The 21,073-nt window shown below is 40.6% G+C and overlaps 1 protein-coding gene across 2 annotated transcripts; it reads right to left on the bottom strand.

The window, feature by feature from the left end:
* Nucleotides 1–5,714: 5,714 nt before the first annotated feature.
* On the bottom strand, nt 5,715–20,655 carry egln3 (egl-9 family hypoxia-inducible factor 3). Of its 2 annotated transcripts, none has more exons than XM_035674412.1 (5): nt 19,980–20,655; nt 9,746–9,865; nt 9,509–9,645; nt 8,517–8,590; nt 5,715–7,578 (listed from the first exon to the last, which is right to left on the bottom strand). In XM_035674412.1, exons 1-5 carry the CDS (start codon nt 20,571–20,573, stop codon nt 7,544–7,546), a joined length of 960 nt encoding a protein of 319 aa, XP_035530305.1. In that variant the 5' UTR covers nt 20,574–20,655; the 3' UTR covers nt 5,715–7,543. The 2 variants fall into 2 exon arrangements, with proteins under 2 accessions (XP_035530305.1, XP_035530306.1); XM_035674413.1 differs by lacking the exon at nt 19,980–20,655 and adding an exon at nt 17,081–17,650.
* Between the last annotated feature and the right edge of the window lie 418 nt (nt 20,656–21,073).

The following is a 21,073-nucleotide window of genomic DNA, read 5'->3' as shown; positions in this document are numbered from 1 at the left end:
ATGTTGGGCAATTAGCATAATTAGCATTAATAATCAGCTATATGGACGATATCTCAGCAGCTGATTGGCTGATTGGGACAATGGAGGAGTATGATGTTAAAACCATTTCTGACATTTTAAGGCAATTTACACAAGAAGTTTCAGTTTTAACTCACAGAGGGAGGATTAAAGGAGGACCGGGAAGCAAGAGAACTTAATGTCATTGGTGCAAATGTTTCAGATGCCATATTTCTTCAAATTTCTTCATTTATGCTGCCGTTTTTTTGTTTTATTTATTTTGTTGCACAGCGTTTTGTCATTGACCTTTGTCTTGCTGCTGTTGTTATGTGTTCATCATATAAATCACTGGTTCCCAACCTTTTTCTTTAAGGACTCTTTCTATCATTCAGTAAACTGACTCAGTGACATATTTTATGGATGTTTCATATTATATCGAAACTGTGCAATGAATCCAAACAGTGAACGTTTACAGTGTAAAACCAGAGATTTGGATGAATTTTAAGCAGATTATTTCCTGTTTAGGGAACTCTGTATACAATTCTGTCTGTATTATGTATTTATTATACATTTTAACAATCATACAGACTTTATAGGATTTGACAAAAGGTGTTTTCGTGTCCCTGACACTTGGACACTTTACATTTCTTAACAAAGGTAATCCAAGTGCTAAAATATATGCTGACTGTGTATATTTCTTACCCAGGCTGAGAACCACAGCCTCAAAATGGACTCATAATGAATCAAAATCAGCTCACTGGGAGTTGAAATGTGTCAACTTCCAGTTTAAATTGCCATTTTGTTTATTGTCCAACAGTTAGTGAAATATTATTAATATACAGCTGATTATTAATGTGCTGAGGACCCAGACTGAACATTTCGAACATTAAACTCTGTCTGGACCTTTAGAGGAAGAAGTTATTTAACTGAAACTGTGGCTTGAACAGAGGACCTTGACCTCCACGCAGACATATTCGGTGTTTCTGTTATATCTCCGAGTAAAAACAGCCACTGAAACAGGTCGGCACCGAACATTTAAATTCAGTCTGATTATCAGGCAACTATTGATCCACGGAGCCGATATCCATCCATATATCACTCCTGTTTTGTATCAGGCCTCCTCTTCGTCTCTCTCACTGTTATTACCTTCCTCTTCTTCTCTTTCTTGCCCGTATCATATCTCCTCCTTCTCCTCCTCCTCCTCCTCCTCCTCCTCCTCCTGCAGTAATAAGAGCGGAGAGGTCAGTCAGTCGACCCTCCGAGGCCGACCAGCCAACTTTAAATATTTCACACTATTTTAAATGAGCGCACATGAATCATAGATCACAGGCACAGAGTGTGTGTGTGCGTGTGTGTGTGTGTGTGTGAGAGAGAGAGAGAGAGGAGGTGAACCTGAAGCTCCTCCTAATAACCTCTGGCTGTCCGTCTCAGTGAGGAGGTCTGATGTGGAATTTAGATCCGACAGCGTCCGTCGTCCACCGGAGGCGTAACGAGCAGCCTTTCATCATCGGCCGTGATGGACGGGTGATGAAACAAAGCGGTAGAGATGAAAACTCACCGGTTTCTTCATCCTGGCCTTTCACGGGGGGGGGGATCTCCCTAATTCCCAACATGCACCAGAAGTCAAAACATCACAAAAATCTGTACGGGTATTTTGGAGAGACGATGTGACGTTTAAGTTCCTGAAGAGGAATCAGTCCTGTGATGTTCCTGCAGGGAGTCTGTCTGACTGTCTGCAGCTCTAAAGAGAACTGATATTAAATTGATCATATTTATCTACGACCGGCGCTCCTTCTCTCTGTTTCATGGTGCATTGTGGGATCGTTGGAGTCTTTTACAGACTGTAGAGTCAGAACAGATCTGTGGAGCTGCACGATGATTAATGGGATAAGAAAGAGGAAAAATATCGATTTATTATACACAAACAGATGGTTTTCAATTCTCTAATCTTTGTTTTTAACGTATGAAACACTGCACTATATTTAAAGGCCTCTAGGAATGATTCAAATGAAACAGTTGTGCTTTAAGCACTCAGACAACCTGTGACGAGGGTTTGCAGGTAGATTGCTCAATGGAGTTTGGTCTAGATGTTTAGTTAACACTGATGTAGTTGATGACTCGTAGAAGCTCTCAGCTTTAGGAAGCAGATGTGATTGTCCATGAGCTTGTTAGTGTTAAATTGCTGTATTTTTAAATGGAGTTTGGTGTGGAGCAGTTGTGCTGAAGTGAGTTCATGTGTTGAATCCCAGCGAGAAGAAGAAGACGGTGAGATGTGGCGGACAGAACCAAGGAGCGTATTCAGTTTATATTGTGCTCACATGGTGATTGTTCCAGCCAGGTGAGGCTGAGAAGGTGATGTCTCTGTTTCATATTTTTGCTCTTAAACGTCACATTTTCTGCATGGACCCTGGTCTACATCCCCTTAAAGTTTTGCAGCACTAACCGATATCTGCTGTTGGGTGCGAGGTACAGCAGTGTGTTGTGTAGAAGAAGCAGAAGAACCAGACTCATGGACAAGAGAAAGATATGTTAATAGAAGACAGTAACGGTATTAAAACATTATCTTTATCAGAAGTTGTTCCCACAGAGTGAAGAGTGTTTGCAGCAGAGTGGAGCTACAGAGACATCCAGAGGATCAACGTGGGAACTGCAGGTGAGTTCAGATCCTTTCATCAGAGCTTGTGTTCACTACTCACTCAGCAGTTTGAGTTTAATGCCTTTAATTTCTTGTTTTTGTGCTACAGCTCAACAGCTTCTTGAATTAAAAACACATAATGCATTTTAACTGTTTTAACCCATCAATGTGTCATCAAATAGTGTCGTCAAATAGTGCGCATGCGCGAAGCTGCATGCTGCCTGTTACGTTGCTCCAGCCTTAAATAATTTCCCCCTGGGATTATTAAAGTATTTCTGATTCTGATTCTGATGGAACAGTTTTATAATTGTATTTACTGCACTTAAAGCACAAACTGAGCTAAACACACATTTTTAATTTGTTTTTCTGAACATACTTTCTTTAGTCATTACCAGGGTTTCTTTTTGATTGTCCAGGAAAACACCTCCAGAACAAAAAGGTAGCATTTTAATGGTCCAGTATTGTCATCATGAACTTTAGAGACATTATATAACGTGTTCCTATGAGAGATAAAACCAGTAACCAGTAGTGACTTATGATTAAACACAGAATGAGGCAGAAAATCTCAAAAAGCAACATTGTTCACATGATTGTCAGCGTGTGTGTTAGGATTAAAGTGCTGGATTTTTAAATGGAGTTTGGTCTGCAGAGATTTAAAAGAATAAGTGATGTAGCAGACGTCTTCCATTTCGATCTGTCTGTATCTTCATCCTCATGTGAGGCTGTTGTTGATGTGTGAGACTGAAGCTCCATTGAATCATTGCAGCACAATATCATAGCACTCATTCTCTTTCACTCAGATATCAGAATAAAACTCACTCTCTCAGTCTGAGCGCCACGTTATTCATCCCTCTGAGTTTTAGTAGAATGTGCTTTGATCCAGTGTAAATCTGGTTTTTAACATCTTAAATTGATGTTAAACTTTGTGATTATTGTCTTGCAGCCACATGTGTCAACAGTTTCCACCTCCAACAGAGGAACATCTGCGAGGGTTTTCTGAACAGGCTACATACAGTCGTTAGTCATTAAGGGGTTAAAAACTCAAGTTACAAAAACTGTTAGAATATCAATGACGATTAATCTGAAAAAGTATTAGTTTAATCTGTATTGTTAATAACAAACTAGTTAGTGGACTTTAGTTAAAATCTCTCTGCTTTGCTCTTTTGGGCTTCTTAAAAGAACCGATCACTTTCTGATCAATACTCTTATTGTCTTTCTGAGTCAGATGATTGATGAGTTATTGTTATTATTTATTTCTTTGAAAGCAGTTGGAGGATTGATTTGTTTACAGCGTGCTCTTATTTTGAAGTAAAGGCTTACATGTTCATGCTCTCCTATGATTGGCTGTTGTCACTTTGATGTTGCCAGGCAACCAGCAGAGATGCTTACACTCCTTTAACTCGGTCTAAAGCTACATTTCTGTTTGTGTTAAACAAACGAGGTAAAACGTGTTAATTACTTTAATTTAGAAGTATTATTGATCTTTGGACTGCTAGCTGTTTCCCCCTACTTCCAGTCTTTATGCTAAGCTAGGCTAACCACATCCTGATTCCAACTCTGTAGTGAAAGTCCCTGAATACCTGGCTTCAAATCTTTCTTTATAATAATAATTAATGATTAAAAATGCAATAATCACCATAAAGACAGATCTTTAGTTCACTCAGAACTCCAATGTGTGCTTGTCTGTATAATGACGTCATATTAAATATTTAATGGTGTTTTCATTCATTTGAACGTCCAGAATAACTTAGTCTATTTAAAATAGTTATTTCACACCAATTTATAACTTTTTACCAGATAAAACTCATTTAAAAAATGAGTCAAACCGTCTTTCCTGCCATAAATCTCAGTGTGCTCATAGAAATAAGTTTTATTAGAAGTTTAAACATTTTTATGAACTAATGCTTCTCATTCTGACAGATTTTAGGAGCCTCAGCACCCATAGTTTGATCAGATTAAACAATGCTTAATTATAATTTTATATATATATATATATTAGTTATATATTTTAAAGTAGAAGAAGGTGACACGCAAAACAGCTTCATAATTTAATGAAATATCTCTGCAGACGTGTTTTTGGTTGCTGAATCCTGATTGGTGCTCGTATATATATGCACTTATATAATAACTGCAGGGTCACTTTAAAGATGTAATCTGATACAGTTACTAATTACCTGTTAAAAATGTAAGTATTGTACTGTTTACAGCTGGTATTAACCTGTGATCCACTTCAGAAACCTGCTGTCTGTGAAGAATCACCTGTTTGTGCTCTTTTACCTGCAGAGATCAGCAGCAGCAGTCTGAACTAGCAACCCTGATATCACCAAACTCCCTTAAATTCGTTATTGAGTGAGGAGGAACTTTATAAACTTTATCTACAGACAGATTGTTCGTTATTCAGGCCGCACTGTAGATTTGGGAAAACGTTCCACATTATTTCTTACTTACTCTTCCCAGCGTGTTCAGTTGGTTGCAATCTGCAATCTCACCACCAGATGCCACTAAATCCTAAATTCTGGTCATTTTTTAAAGCAGTGGTTCCCAACCTGGGGGCTGGGGCCCTCACTAGGGGTCACGTTCTTGATTTTAAGGGGTGTAAGAAAACTTTAAAAAAGAGACACAGTTGGTTTATAGTTTAGCATTTCCTTCATTTATGGGAAGGAGAGTAACTTAATTTGTTATTTTTTATAGTTTAGATTATAATTTAAACCAGCTATATTCACAGAGCCTTCACTGTCTGATAAACAGCCTAAAGTATGCAGCTCAAATACCCAGAGCTTATTGATTTGGCAAAAAAGAAGCCTGTTAAGTTTGTATGATTGTTAAAAAATAAAAACAAATACATAATAGAGACAGAGGATTGTATAGAAAGTTCCCTAAAATCAGGAAAACTCATCTCTGATCAATAATAATCTGCTTAAAATGCATCCAGATCTCCTGTTTGTACACAGACTTCGTGCAGTTTATCAGGTGTTCTCTGTTATTGTTATGGATTAAATATAATATGAACGTTACAGCTTCAGATTCGACCACAAAGTTGAGAAAACTCTAAAGAAAACTCACTTTCCACCAGACTGAGGGTCTTACGTTGTGCATCGTTTATTGTTTGTGTCACAAACAGTTTACAGAGCATTGATAGAATCTGGACCGAGACAGAAGGTCTCTCTTCCAGCAGACACACTAACTGCAGTCGGAGTGACACATCAGTTTTAAAGGCGCACGCTGGCAGCGAGCGTTATTCTTTCAGGACGGCGACTCGGGGCTCAATAACGTCTCCGAAGAGCCGTTTGAACGGAGCATCAATTATTCATCCGCTCTCATACAGTCGGTCTGTGACAGCCGCTTCACACGCCGCCCGTCAAATCTGCTGCATCAGTGGAATCTCTCTCCTCTTCGTCCTTCTGCAGCGCCGGCGGCCATTTTAAGATTCAGGAGCAAAAACTCACAGCGGAGAGAGTGAAGGAAGGAATCACAAAGTCGTAACGCTCAGCAGCAGCAGCTCAGAGTGGAAACACACATTCAACTATGTTTCATAAGTTTGTTTAAAGTCCCAAAAGAAGAGACGTAACTCTCTTTTTTATGTATTAATCATTTAAAATAACAACCTGTGGACTCCTCTCTAAAACCGAAGGAGGCTTTCCCTTCAGTGTGCAACGTTAGTTAACACCACCACAAAGTGCAAAGTGAGAGCTCAGAGACTACAGTCTCTGTGAGCTATAGCTACTATAGTGGACTAGATTGTGGTTTTAGCTGGTTAACGTTTGCTAACATGGACAAAGCAAGCTGCCGTCAGCGAGCTTCATCCGACAGACTGCGTACGGACCGTCCTCGTGACGATTAAACGATTGATTGATGGACTGTCGCTGTGGACGTGAGTGCGGGCGGTTCATGTTTGGACGAGGGGTTTTTGTACTTTTAAGGTCTACTTATTAGCTTTTTTTGGAGCTTTCAACCTTGACTCAGTCTTCCTGCAGACACAGTTTTCTTAGTGCAAAGATGTAAAAAAAGCTAGTAAGTGGACATTAAGATTGTCTTATTATTACTACAGGTTAAATGTTGTAGACATTAAATTGACCCTCCATAAGTCCCGCCACAGTTAACAGTTAATGCTTCCTGTATGTACTCCTGTGTTTATGCTGCGTGCTCAACCACACGTAAAAGAGACATTTAGTCACATCTTAAGTTAGCTAACGTTCGTTTATCTTTTTAGTGTAGTCGTCTTTTCAACATAAAGATTAGCCTAGCATATAGCATATCTACGTACAGAAAAGGAGGAAGTTGGCCGAGGGTTGCTCAACTGTGATTGGAGCACAGAGCAGAAAGGGGCGGGGCTTAGGACTGTTGAGCTGAACATGAACAAAATGAACTCTTCTTTCTTTTTTCTTCGTAATTCGTAACTGATCTGCACAGAAAAGCAGACTCTGTCTCTCTCCGTGGTCATTTCACCGCCGCCGGCCTGCGTTAGCATCAAACACCAGTTTATAAAGTTATGCAGATTTAAACACATCCTGTTGTGAGTTCCAGCCCACAATCTGTCATTCACTAGTAAACAGCTCCACGATGGTTCTCCACAGTTCTGTAAACACTGTCCTCTCCTCCTGCTCCTCCTCCTCCTCCTCCTCCTCTGCTGTGAAGCGTGCTGAAGCTTTAAAGGTGCAGTCCGCTGTTTCCCTTAGTCAGCAAAGAGTATTGCACAAAGTAAAGCAGGAAAAGTCCAGAGCGGCTGCCGGTCACCTGAACGCAGCAGGTTGTTGTTTGCAGCCCCCGACGGACCCTCGAGTCCTCAGAGTCCAGAACACAGTGAAAATACTTTTTTTTTGGTCCTTTTTCTTTCAGCTTTTCCAGAAGCTTTGAGGAATCGTGCCGTCCTCTCCCGCAGATCAAACACCAGGCAGCCATGTTTGCTCTCCATCAGCCGGAGCTGCTGCCCTGCTGCTGGGTGGAGGCTGAAACACAGAACATCAGGATATCAGGTCAGTCTCAGGATGTAAAACCATCACATTAGAGCTGGTGGTAGTCCCATCAGTCGGCATTTAAAGCCCCGAGCTTTAACTCTCGTACATCCTGCTGGGAACTTATGGCTGGATTTCCAATAGAAAAAGAATATTCCTGACTTTTCTTTGGCCTGTGCTGATATACAACATCAATATCGATCCACCGCTTACTACAACTAAACTAATCAGTCTATAACTATTCTACACTTTTATGTTCAAATGTAGGAAATTATTTTAAAAACGGAATCTCTGTTTGTGTTTTTAAGCTTGAACAGGAAGTCAGAGAGGATTAAGAGACACTAACATGTTACTGGTTTGAGATTTGTTGCTAAAAGTCACTATAAGCATTAATAAAACCATATCTTATCTTTGTGTTCTGATTTTACTGCATTTTGATTTGTTGCCGTTTGTACGTAACCTTTTACATGTTTTCTTCTATTCCAAATGCATCTTTTGTATTTACACAATTCATCTTTACTTGCTGACACCGAGTACTCTCTCAGTTGAACAGTGACTTTGAAAAGTGAGTGTGTGTCTGCAGTCTGTCATCGTTCCTCTTAAGATATCTCCACACATAGAAAAGGTTGGGATCAATGTACATTTATTGTTTTATTAATATTACTATTATTGGTGGCGACTGTAGACCTTTACTTTGTAGACAGTAGGGTAAAGGGTAAAGCCTTAATTAGTGTCACTGCTGAAAGCTGTGATTACCCGACTGTTTCATGTCAAAACAACCGCTGTGGAAAATCTACTGCTCTTTTTATTTTTGGCCTCATTGTTTGTTTGTGTAATTATAGACTGAAATAAATTCTCTGTATGTGTTTTTTAAAACGGACTGCAGAGACAGCAGCCGTTGAGAAGGTGAATAAACATGTGTGTGTATGTACCTGTCAAGTCTCTGAAGCGTCTCTTGGCCTCAGCTCTCTCCTCAGAGTCGAAATACCAAACTGTGATGGCGTACCTGAAACACAAACACAGACGTCAGTTTTCTGTGCAGTGAAATATATATTTATATATTTATACATTTGACAGGAACACCAGCTAATCAAAGCTGAACGCTCAGGACATTCGTGGTTTTCCATTCATTGAAGAGAGAAATAGAAATAAACATATTGCCTCCATTTAAGACACCGAAATTAAAAACTGTTGTTACACATTCACACCAGAAGGTGGCGCCAAATACCTGTGGATGAAGTGTTTCTGTCCTCTGATAGTTTTATAAATACACTTTATCAGCATCTTATTCAGTGTATTTTTATTACAGCACAGACAGAAACTAACTATGGAAGCTCATTTGTGCCAATGTGACGGAAAAAAATTTTCTGTAAGTCATTTTAATGAAGGAATAACAAAGTTTCTCATTATAAATCCTTTTTTCCGTCACATTGGAGGAAACGAGCATCTTTTAAATGAGTTCAATCAGATTACAGTTCACTCATCATAATGGAGAATACACACCGATGTTCCTGTTTCCAAAGATTAAAGATCGAGACCAACTTTTAACAGCATCAGAAAACAATCATTTACTTTAATGTCTTTATAAACTCTGTCAGTTCATTTAGGAGAGACAGCAGCTTCCAGTCAGACATGCAGATGTTTTGTTTTCCTAAATATATTTTTGGAGTTTATTTCCTTTTTTACAAATTTTACACTGATATTGTTTCTTTTACTTTAATTAAATTATTCTTTTTGTTTATTTTAAAGAAGCAAAGAAATGAATTTATAGTCACTCAGTGTTATACGCCATGGAAGGTAAGGTAACGATTTAAGTCACTTTCAGGTCATTGAGTGAAAGGCTGCACTTTACATTCGTATCCACAAACTAATCAGTGGATCAATAACCCCGACTGGGAGATAAAATGATTGATTGATTGGTTACCTGGTGGAGTAGGAGGGCTGCACCTCATGTGGGTTCCTGCGGTCGGACCAGAAGAAGAGCAGCCTGTCGAACAGCGGCTTGATGTCGGCCACGTATGATTTCCCCTCGGGAAAGATCCTGAGGATGCCGCCGTGCTCCTGATCAACAAACAAACAAACAAACAAACAAACAAACATCAGCCAGCTGCAACGTTAAACACTACAATCTGCTCTCCCACGACATCGTGACTCAACGCACCTTGGCGTTCCAGTTCTTGTTGAGGTAGTAGATGCAGGTGATGCAGCGCCCGTCGAAGTTCGGGTTGTCCACGTGTTTGACGTAACCGGCCCCGTTTCCTGGGTAACACGCCACCATGGCCTGAACACACACACACACACACACACAGAGGACAAGATAGGTTTGATTAGACCTTCTGAATGGACCTTTTTCACAGCAGCCGTTGGGAGGAAACAGATACATGTTCTGCTGTCAGGATACAGCGAACGCTTCAGCAAATAGAACTAATACTTTATAAAGGTTACCTACTGCAGCTTTAATGGGGCTTTAAACAACAACTAACTCAAAGTCTGAAGGTACTTCTTTTACCAGTTTTCATCTTTTCTTCTATGATACAATAGCGTGTACTTAAGAGCTTAATCCAGCTCCTGATTTAGTGAGGGAGAAGAAGAAGAGGGAAGCACTGCTGACACGGTTTCTGTTCAAAATAAAAGCTGATGTGTTAAAGGTCAGTTATGTTGACAGACATCTTCACCAACTTCCTCCTGTGTGTGGGTGGGTGGGTGGATATTTGCCAATACGTCTTGTCGATGTGTCACAGCGGTGTGTTGTGGTTGAATGCATACGGCTTCAGCTGCACGTACACAAATTGCATACATGCATGTTCATGTTCTTGTGTGTCTGTGTGTTCTGACTTAGGCTACTTTCGGGGACGCGTTACAGACTAAACAGCAGATATTTGGGGCAGAGTCGAGTCGCCAGTTGGGAAAAAGCTGAATTTGTTTAAGAAAGTTAGTAGTTTATTTTTTCATGCAGTTGTTGGTATGTTTCTGTCAACCTCAGACAGAAAACACGTTGAAGCGGTGAATAAAGTGAGCTGTAAAACCATGTCTGACAGTTCTGGAGGTCATTATAATGAGAAACCTTCTGACAATATTGACTCAGGATCACAAAGTCATTATAGTCACAATATTAATCATAAATAGGAGATAATAATTCAGACACTTTCTCAGTATTTTGGGGGTTTTGTTTTTGTTTCTGATGAAGTCCCCCCTGGTGTCGTAACGGGGTTCCCGCTCTTTATATAATTTTCCACAAGTTTTACTGAGACGGTCATAATATTTACTGGTAGGCCTACTGTTCATACATTTAACTCCATTTAAAAAAGGGACACTCCGCCTTCATTTGCTTTATTTTATATTTACAGTTCTCCTCTAACAGTAACATGACTTTGGCTGCAGTTCAAAGTTCAAAATAAGCAGAATTCATTAGATTTTTAGAAAAAATGTATTCTTTTCCCTATAAGACAATTAAAAGAAGAAAGAAGAAAGTGTTTGTTGTACAATTAATTAACAATTATTGAGTCTTATTATTAACCCTGCATTGGTATTTCTGTTTATTGTGATGTCATTTCTTGGAGTTACGTCCCCCAGAGGGCACAGCGTGAGGGTGTGTTTGTTATTAGTTATTATAGTTGTTAGTTTAGATTGATTTAAACAGGATGATGCTATAAATGGCCGCCCGCAGTAGGTCTGCTTTTAGAAGGTTAAAGGTTTGTTTACATCAGTGAAGATTAAAAACGGCAGGAAAACTGAAAACTCACGATACTAATATTTAAGTAGATAAAAAGGTGAAAACAGTTTCAACTTCTGAGCTTCAGCCCTAATAAACTGCAATAAAAAGCTGCAGCGTGTTAAATCATGTCTTTCTTTTACAGACAGGATGGAGGGCGGGGGGGGGTCCCTGCGTCCCCTCCCCGCTGCGCTGAGACCTTCTGACCCGCACAGGAAGCGGCTGATAAACCGAGAGCAGCAGACGATTCACAAACACGTCGAAGTCGACACAAACTGTGGATTTCCTTCCAGGAAAAACCAGCAGCTGATCCTCTGAGAGGTTATTACAGGTCGGTTCACTGCGCGTTATCTGACACTGATATTCTCTAAAGTCTGCTCAAATAACCACTTTATTCCCTATAAATTACTTTAAAATACAGTATAAACAAAGGTTTTGCCATCAGATATCACAGAGTTTTACTGTTACAGAAACTTTAACCTATTTACAGTTTTTACAGTCTTTTACTGTCATTGTTTGACAGTTTTTACAGTGCAACAAAACTGTTTCTGTTGATGGTAAAAACTTGTATTTATACAGTAAGATATGGATTAAAACTATTACTATTACTGTAATAGTAAAAAAAAGTTCTATTATATTTATTACAGTAAAGTTCTGGCTGACAGTTTTTACCGTAAAAATAACAAATACAATATATATACACACACAACAGTGTTTATATTATTTGTTTTTATTAGTTGCATTAAGGGAACCTGAATATCATTATGCAATGTAAAATGACAATTAACATTAACCAACATTATAACTGTCTTTTGTTTACTGGAAAGACGAATATCTACAATAAAATGCACCAAAAACACGTCAGCAGAGCCTCAGAGTCGGTTTTTATTTGTGATATTAAAGAAAATTATAAAAAGTGCAGCAAAATTTAAAGCACTGTATTTTATATTTAAAAGTTTTGTTTTTTTAAGTACAAATAAGTCAAAGTATGAGAAAATTTGACTTCATTTACAGAAAACTTATTATAATAAACTTTAATAACAAACAAAATCAATATGTGTTTTATGGCCCTTGTATAGTTTAACTTTATATTTTACAATAAAACCTCATATAACAGTAAAATCATCCCGTTAAGTGGAAGAAAAAATGTGATTCTGAGTCAGTCTCAATATAAACCAATAAATGTAAAGAGGAAAAAAGTCCTTCAGAGCGTTATAATATGATAAATATAACAACATATTCCAATAAGGAGGTTTTTGGTTCGTCTTACCGAACCCTCATTAAAACAAACGTTTGTTAACAGAACCTCTTCAGACAGGTACCAACAGTCCTGATTAACTGACGTCAGCGGCCACCTGACCCCGATGATTACACGCACCTAAAGCTTCTATGTGACGCACGCATGTACCCGTTTCATGTTTGATCACGGATTTAACGGGAGCACGGACACACGTTAAAGAGACAAAACTGCACTACAGCAGGACTTCACTGGTGTCACCTGCAACCGCCGCTGCCACCATCCCCGTTCTCCACAGGGCTTTTATTGTGAAACGCCTCTTATTGTGAAACTAAAGCATGCAAGGAGCTCTACACGCTCCACGGAGACTCACATCCTGCTCCCTGCGGCTACTATACGATCACACCGCATACAGGAAGGCGCACATTAACCCCCATCACACACACGGGTCCCTGAACGCAACATCAACAACAACACACCTTTAGTAACCCCGCTGACGTCAGCGTCTGTGTTTACACACCCGCCGCATGCAACGCCACCGCCCACTCTGTTGCTGTAAACGTGATGAGGGAGGATTGGTGGGAGGGTGGGGGGGGTCGAGCCCCTGCAGCAGCGCTGGCGACCGGATGCCAAAGAGCCGCACGTAGGTCGGGTCTGCCCTCCGGCTGGCTGATGCGACAAAACCCGCCAGCGCTGATAAAGAGGCCGGCCCGACCTTGCAACCCAAACCGAAGGCCGGGCGAGCTGAGGGAAGCAGACAAATCACGCCAAGAACTGTTTTTACACAGCGGTGCGGGCGCACTCAACACAGACACAACACACCAGACAACACATCATATCATGGAGTGCTCAGGCAGTGAAAACATGCAGAGACAACACGGAGGGCTGGGCGGCAGAGGCAAATGATACCACCGACTCAAAACGAAAAACGCCTCCCGACGAGCTGTTTTGAATTGGACTTTATCTTATCCTTGTGGGACGTGACCGGAAGGGAGGGAGGAGAGAGGAAGATTACCTGGGAGGTCGTGTGCAGAGGTTTGCAAGTTTCCAGACCCTGCTGATGGGTTTAACTCGGGGCACGAGCACGCCTGTGGCAGCGTGAGGGCTTTGGCAGTCGCGCCCGGGATCCACTTCAGCAGCCACAACTGTTCTCCTCTCGGGCCTTACAGAATCGGCATGCAAGCCCACACAACCACCACAGGCAGAAATACACACATCATCGCACCAGCCCACTCATCCAACCCAACAGCACACACACTGATCACACAACATAGAGTATCTCAGCCCAGAGTATCAGTGATTAGTGGCTGAAACTGAATGAACCAATTCATATGGTCATTATTATTATTATTGATTACGTCAGAGAGAAAGTCAGACGATAATAAAGTTGTTTGTGTACAAGTAATTCATTAAATGAACAATAAATGATCATTTATTTTAAATTCTTGAGCAAACAGATTGATAGACTTGATGTTCTATGAAAGCCAAAGTAAGTTTTTTGATGAACTTGCATTATCCGTTCGTGCATGAACTTATAGAAACTTATTGTTGTTGTTGTGTAAACAACAGTGATGTCAGTAAGGAAGGATCCAACCGTTTGTTATAAAGTACGGTCAGAACTTCAGACGGGATAGTTTGAGCTGAGTTTTGGAAATGTTCTCAAATACGTGACGGCACAAAACTGAGGAAGAAAATAACTTAGTTTAACTAAGTGTGTGTGTGTGTGTATTCCTATTGTAACTGGGTTGACCAGTTTTCTTAAGAAGTCCCATCTGATAGCACACACAGACACACAATGATAAGGGCTTACTGTACACATGTGAAGACGGGGCGGGAATGCTGGGAATGTGTGTGTGTGTGTGTGTGTGTGTGTGCTACTGTAAATCAGTGGGTGTGTGTACGTGAGCGATCGAGCATTAGTGTATGTTGAGGAGGAGAGAGAGAGTGAATAATTGAATCAGTGTGTACGTGAGAATGTCCACTGCTGCGACTGCATGCCTTTATGAGAGTGTGTGTGTGTGTGTGTGTGTGTTTCATATCCTCTGAGTTCATTACAACAATAAACCAAAAAAAGCTTTTCCAAAAAGAAACTGAGACTAAAACTAAATCAAAAGTGAAAAACAAACAGACGGATGAATGAAAAGCTAACGTTACAGGAAACTTTCAGTCTATCAATAATCCAATCACTAAAATGGGACTAAAGCTAATATATATTATTGATCAGGCCTCCAGGTGTTTTCTATTAACCAGTTATTTGTTTGGTCCATAAAATGTCAGAAAGTTATACGATATTATCACGATAATCATTTTAAAGTGGCATTAAAATCTCTTTACATTAGTTCTGTGTGAGGGTATTCCTGATAACGGAAATCCACCACCGTCTATTGTCCCATTGGTAATTCACACCAGCTCTCCCAAACACAAAGAATATTCCGTTTTATTGTCTGACAAAAGAAATCCTCACGTTTGACGAGCAGCAAACGATCCGAATTTTAGCTTTAAAAAACGACAAAAACGCTGATTAAACAATAAAAACCGCTGACTAAAGATGAGAACCTGAGTTGAAATGAGACTCCTGGGTGTTTGTTCCAGAAGGTTTCGTTGTAATGTCGAGTACACTTTCACTACCGATCCATCGTAATGGTTCGAGCTGATCGCTTCCTTTGATCAACGCCAGCGTCTCTCTGATGGACAAACAATGACAGTCCAACATCCAGTGTCCTGCACTGTGACTTCAAACCGATATATATTTTATGGATATTTAATGTCACTGTAGGAATATTTGGAGGAGATTAGAATTTTTTTACATATTATATTATATTTTTAGGAACTTTTAATACAATTCTCTGTCTGTGTTATGTATTAATTATACTTTTAACAATCATAAAGACTTAAGAGGCTTATTTTTATCTTCTCATTGTTCCGTTAGCTGTTCGGTTGTTTAAAGTTTAAAATCAAGAAGGCCTCGCGACCCCCTGCGAAGCTTTGGTGACCGTTAGTCGGGGTCGGGGCCCTCGGGTTGGGAACCTATATACTCATTGATCCGCTGTTTGTGCACGTTGGAAGAAGCCATCTTTGTTTCAGGTTCACGCACTCCGGAAAGATCCGCCTAATTCCTGCACGTATTCGCTCTACACGCCATGAACACGCCTGCCCGAGTGATTTATCTACACGCCACCGCCGCAGTGGAGGACGCCCACAGGACCCCAGTGATCCAGTAAATGTCCTTCCTGTTGTAGTTTCCAAAAGCTTTGGCTCAGGGCCCAGAGGAGGGTCGCTGGACTGCTGCCAAGTGGCCTACATACTAAAATGAAAACACAGAGACTCTGCACTCTGAGAACTGCTGATTCCAGCTGCTGCCGACGTCTACGGGACCACCGTTCTTTATTAATTAGTTGCTTATTAGCAGCATATTGGCTCTTTATTAGTCATTAAAAATCACTTATTAATGTTTTATTCTGCATACAACTTTAATCAACATTAAGTCAAAGATCTCTGATCCGATCTCGACCACCGACATGAATCATATTTCAGACGGTAAATAAACTCTTCCAGAGCTTTATGTTAAATCTGTAACAATATTAAATATTAACTTTTAAATCCACATATTTGTTGACATTTTTCTCAACTACTACAGCTGGTAGAACAAACATTATTAGGGATGTACGATAATCATCAGGGCAGATAAATGATCAACCGATAACGGGACATTTAAAGGATTATAAATGATCAGCTATATTAAAACTTATTTATTTTAAATTCTTCTGCTAAACAATTGAGACTTTATGTTCTGTGAAAGTACCAGAAAATACTAATGAACATTTGAGGAGTCAGAGCTGTTGTTGTTGTTTGTTGTTGTTGTAAACAACAGTGATGTCAGATTTGTTTAGAATAGTCATTAAATATTAAATCTTCCATCTTCGCTCACTATATCTCTTCATTTATCATCAGCTGTGCAGAAACTACATTATGAACTTATTATTAAAATACAACAGTGATCAGTTATCTAATCCATATCGGCCGTGAGAATCAGGTAGTTATTGATTATCGGTTATCGCTGCGTCGCTGCACATTATCTATAATTCTGTTCCTCCAGTTTCAGACGGATGTTGGATTGTTTACACAGAAGCTGCAGTTTTATTTTGTATTTTTATTTACTAAATAAATCAATAAAAACACCAGAGCTGCACCACACGGTTCAATACCAGACTGATGACATGTGATTGGTGATTAATACTAAACGATTGTCTCAGCATCACTAATTTATTGATTACAACGTGTCTGCAGAACTACAGGACATTTTATCTTCATTAACAAACTACAGCCAATAGTTACAAGATCCTGGTCTTTAATGAGAAAGGCTCAATATCTAATCAATATCTAATCAATATTGATTACATATTGATTAACCTCTACAAAGGTTCAATATCCGGTGATCAATATAATTGATTGATTAAAACTTGTGCTACTTTTCAACCTTATTGGCAGATCATTAAGAATAAAACTAGACTTTATAAAACGGTTCAGATCCGGATCCAGAACCCTACCTTGGACCTCTCCCGGATCGCCTTGCACCCGAGCCGGCTGGCGCACACGGAGATGAGCTTATCGATCAGGTTGAGCAGGAAGCTGATCGCCTCGCAGCCGCGCTCCGCTCCGCTCACCCAGCGGATCTTATCCCCGCGGATGTTCCTCCGGTGGACGCCGGGGACGGAGCCCGCCAGCCGGCCGTCCTGCAGCGCCCCGGACCGGTGCATGTCCTTCACCTGATCCAGCACGGCGTCCCCGGCCAGCTCCCCGAGGAAACCGTCCACGTAGCAGAACCCGCAGGCGAGCAGACCCGGGACGACCCGGTCCAGAGCCAAGCGCTCCAGGTCCGAGTCCGAGACGTGGTCGATGAAAGGCATCCTGACCGCGGTGGGGGGGGCACAAAGTTCTGACAGAGCGGAGTGAGGCTGTGTGACTGACAGGGGAGAGCTGATCACTCTCTGATCACTCTCTGATCACTCTGATCGATTATTGCCAGCTGCGCTCTGATCGATAACGGACTCGCTGGTTGTCTCTCTGCAGACTGACTCGCGCTGTCACCGAGCTCTTATTGAGGAGGGACACTGGCGGCAAGGGGCCAGAATCCTAACGCACCACTTCCGGTTAGCGATTTCAAAATAAAGGCATCGCACATGAGCGCAGCCCTCCAGGTGTTTCCTCACTTTATCCGGAGTGTGAACTCACCACCATCACTCTATATTGTCTATTGATCTGTTTATTGATCCTGTTTATTGATCTGTTTATTGATCCTGTTTATTGATCCTTTATAATATAATATAATATAATATAATATAATAATAATGTGACTGTCCGGTTCACATTCAGTAGCTTTGTGCTGGTTGAGTTCACATGGAGACGCAGTGATACTGGAGTACAGCAGGGAGGTTTTAGAGATACAGCAAATAATATGTTTAGGTTGTCGGGGACAACTGATGGTAATTATAATAAAGTAATGAAATAAATATATATATATATAGCGCTCATCATGTTTACTTTCACTCAGTGCTTTTAGTTTTGTGCTGTATAATAAATGTAAACATTGGGGCAGAAAACATGCACTCACCTTCAAAATCCATAAATAATAATAATAACATTATTAATAATAATAATAATAATAATAATAATACGTTTTTATAATTTAATTGAATGTCTTGAGTTTTGGACTGCTGATGGAAAAACATGCAAAAAGCTTTTAAAAAATATTTTAATTAATTAAACAATCACTTTATAAATAAATTATAATTGTCTAGTTGAAAATAATTGTTATCCGACTCTTTATCGGCATTGGGGAGGTTTTACTTTGAAGGCGGATTTCCGGGTGAGGGTGAGGGTGAACGTGCTGGATGAGACGTTCACTGGGGGAGTTTCACTTTCTCACACCTCTGTAGAAACACACGTCAGAGCTCCCAATAACCTCACACACTAGTATTATTATTATAATCTATAATCTATAATCTATAATCTATCAATAATATATCATTTAATTTAATATCTAATATAATCTAATATAATTATAATATAATATAATATTAATATTAATTATATATAATATGTAATCAAGGGAGGCTCCAGGTGAGAATGAATCAATTGAGCTGTAATTCACAAAACTGTACAGGCTGAGGATTATTAATCAATAACGAATTTATATCGGTATTGATGGATCAGCTTGGTCCGGGTTAAAAGTGGCTCCGCTTCTGCTACGTTGCCCGCGCGGCTGGGGCGTGCCCGCCGCCATGGGAGCGACTCCGGGGAGTTCGCATGCTTAGCCCCTCGCGCTCCCTCCCTCCCTCCCTCCCTCCGCGCTGCGCGTCCTCCCTCCCTCCCTCCCTCGCGCTCCGGTCCCTCCCCCTTTCGCGGAGGGGAAGTAAACAGTTGAACGTGGAGTTGACCACGCCGCCCGGAAGGAACTGAGAACAGCTTGATAAGAGCTGGATAGGACCCAAAACAGGGATTCGTAATAATGCCGTTAATAATAATAATAATAATAAATAATAAACCAATAATAATGATAATATTATGTATATTAATATAATTAATAATAATGCTAATAATAATAATAATTTAATTAAATATGAATTGGGGGTGCTGCCATTCCAACCTTTCTGCAGGGATTGAACTGATATTCTTATTGATTCTTTTATATCTTTTATTGCTGTTAATAACTTTTTGCTACTGTTTTCTTATATCTTTATAGATTGGGGAATAAAAAGCAACGGTGACCCACATTCAGTCCTGCCCCCCGAATAATAATAATACAATAATAACAATAACAATAATAATAATACTAATAATACTAATAATAATAGATTATCTGCTTGGTGTTATTTCCATGACTCCAGTTGTACTTACTTTGTTTGCTATAGTAAACATCTACACACCTTCCTTATGCATACAATAAATCATTGATCAATCATCAATTTCAAACCTGTGGTTATTAATGTGCTTTTTCAGCCTCTTTACTCTGAGACCCCGGCCCCCGTTCAGCCCACATGGTTACAGTGCCCTTGGATTGTGACTGATCCTGTTCCCGCTCTACGTGGAGGCTTCGTGTTTGTGCCAATGACAGCAGGCCCACACGGGAATATTATAAGAGTTTAAAGAAATGGGTGTCCAGCTTGGGCAGTCGGTCTGACAGTGCGTATTTCAGCTGCAGACAGGAGGGGCGAAAAGGTGGAAAAGGACGTTGAGTGGACTTCATAGTATTCAGTATTTGTCATAAAGTGGATATCTGATCGTGAGGAAGATGTTAGTATGTTATTGGTTGCAGGTTAAGCACAGATAACTCTCAGATAGGGGGACGGGGCGGGACGAGGAGGGGGACAAGGGGAGGTGTAAGGGGGGGTCAGGGTGGGTCAGGGGGGTCTGCATGTGTTTGTGGGTCCAGGACCAGGTACTGACCTTGCTGTTCCTCCCTCTGATCTTGTGGTTTCCCAGCTTCCCGTCTGCGTAGGTGATCAGTTTGTCCATCCTGGACAGCAGGTATCCGATGTTCTCGCAGCCCGGTTCCTTCCCTTCCACCCAGACGATCTGGTCCCCGCGGATGCTGCTGGTCCGCTCCAGCCCCCTGCTGGCCAGCTCGCCGTCCCGCATCTTCCCGGCGCGGTGGAGCTCCTGGACCTCCTGCAGGATCCGGTCCCCGGTTTTGCTCCCAAGGAAGTTGTCGATGATGCACATGCCGTAGGAGCTCATGCAGGGGACCAGGTAGTGGAGCACCAACCGGTGGCTGCTGCGGTACCGCCGGTCTTTGGACCTGGGGTGGACGCTCCAGGGGTGGCGGGCGCAGGGTGGTGGTCTTTGTCCGTCTGTAACTGCCGCTTCATTCCTGGCTCCGTCTACAGCCCCATTCCTGGCTCTACACCCGTTTACAGTGCCGTCTGCAACCCGGACCCCACTGGAAGTTCTGGTCCCCGTCCCAACTGCATCTGCTGTCCCAGCTTCAGTTTCATTTTTAACGTCTTTGGGAGGAGGACTCATGTCTGCATGTGTTCCCATCAGAACCTTTACTTGCTCTGCGCTCTGCAGGATGATTTATATGAAGCTGGAAGGCGTCCAGGATCTGGAACCCAGGCGAGGTCTGCTTCCAAAATAAAAGCACATGTTACTTTAAAAGCAGGAACAACAATTACAAAGAATTATATCTAAAAGCTCAATTTATAAAATAATATTACACAAATAAATCCTGGTAGAAGACTTTGATTCCTTAAACACATAAATATCTAACTTATTGGCAGACGCTTTTATTTTGAAAGTGCAGGCAGAGGCTTTGATTTGTATTATATATATTGACCAGAATGTAATAGAAGCAGTAAAAGTTGTCTTATTATAAGTTTTATTGCTAAAATAAATTAATAATAAAATAAAACAGCTTCTGTTTCTTTCAGGATTTGATTCATAATTTCACGTCAAATTTGATACAGAAAAATAAATATTCCCTCATTTCAGTCTCAGAAATATACATTAAAGTCTTAAAACAGCGGGAGAAGTTTTAGGAC

This window comes from Morone saxatilis, unplaced genomic scaffold (genome assembly GCF_004916995.1).
Source record: "Morone saxatilis isolate NCDOM2014 unplaced genomic scaffold, NCSU_SB_2.0 Contig3, whole genome shotgun sequence".
NCBI classification, from domain to species: domain Eukaryota; kingdom Metazoa; phylum Chordata; class Actinopteri; family Moronidae; genus Morone; species Morone saxatilis.
This window is presented reverse-complemented; position numbering and strand designations above follow the sequence as displayed.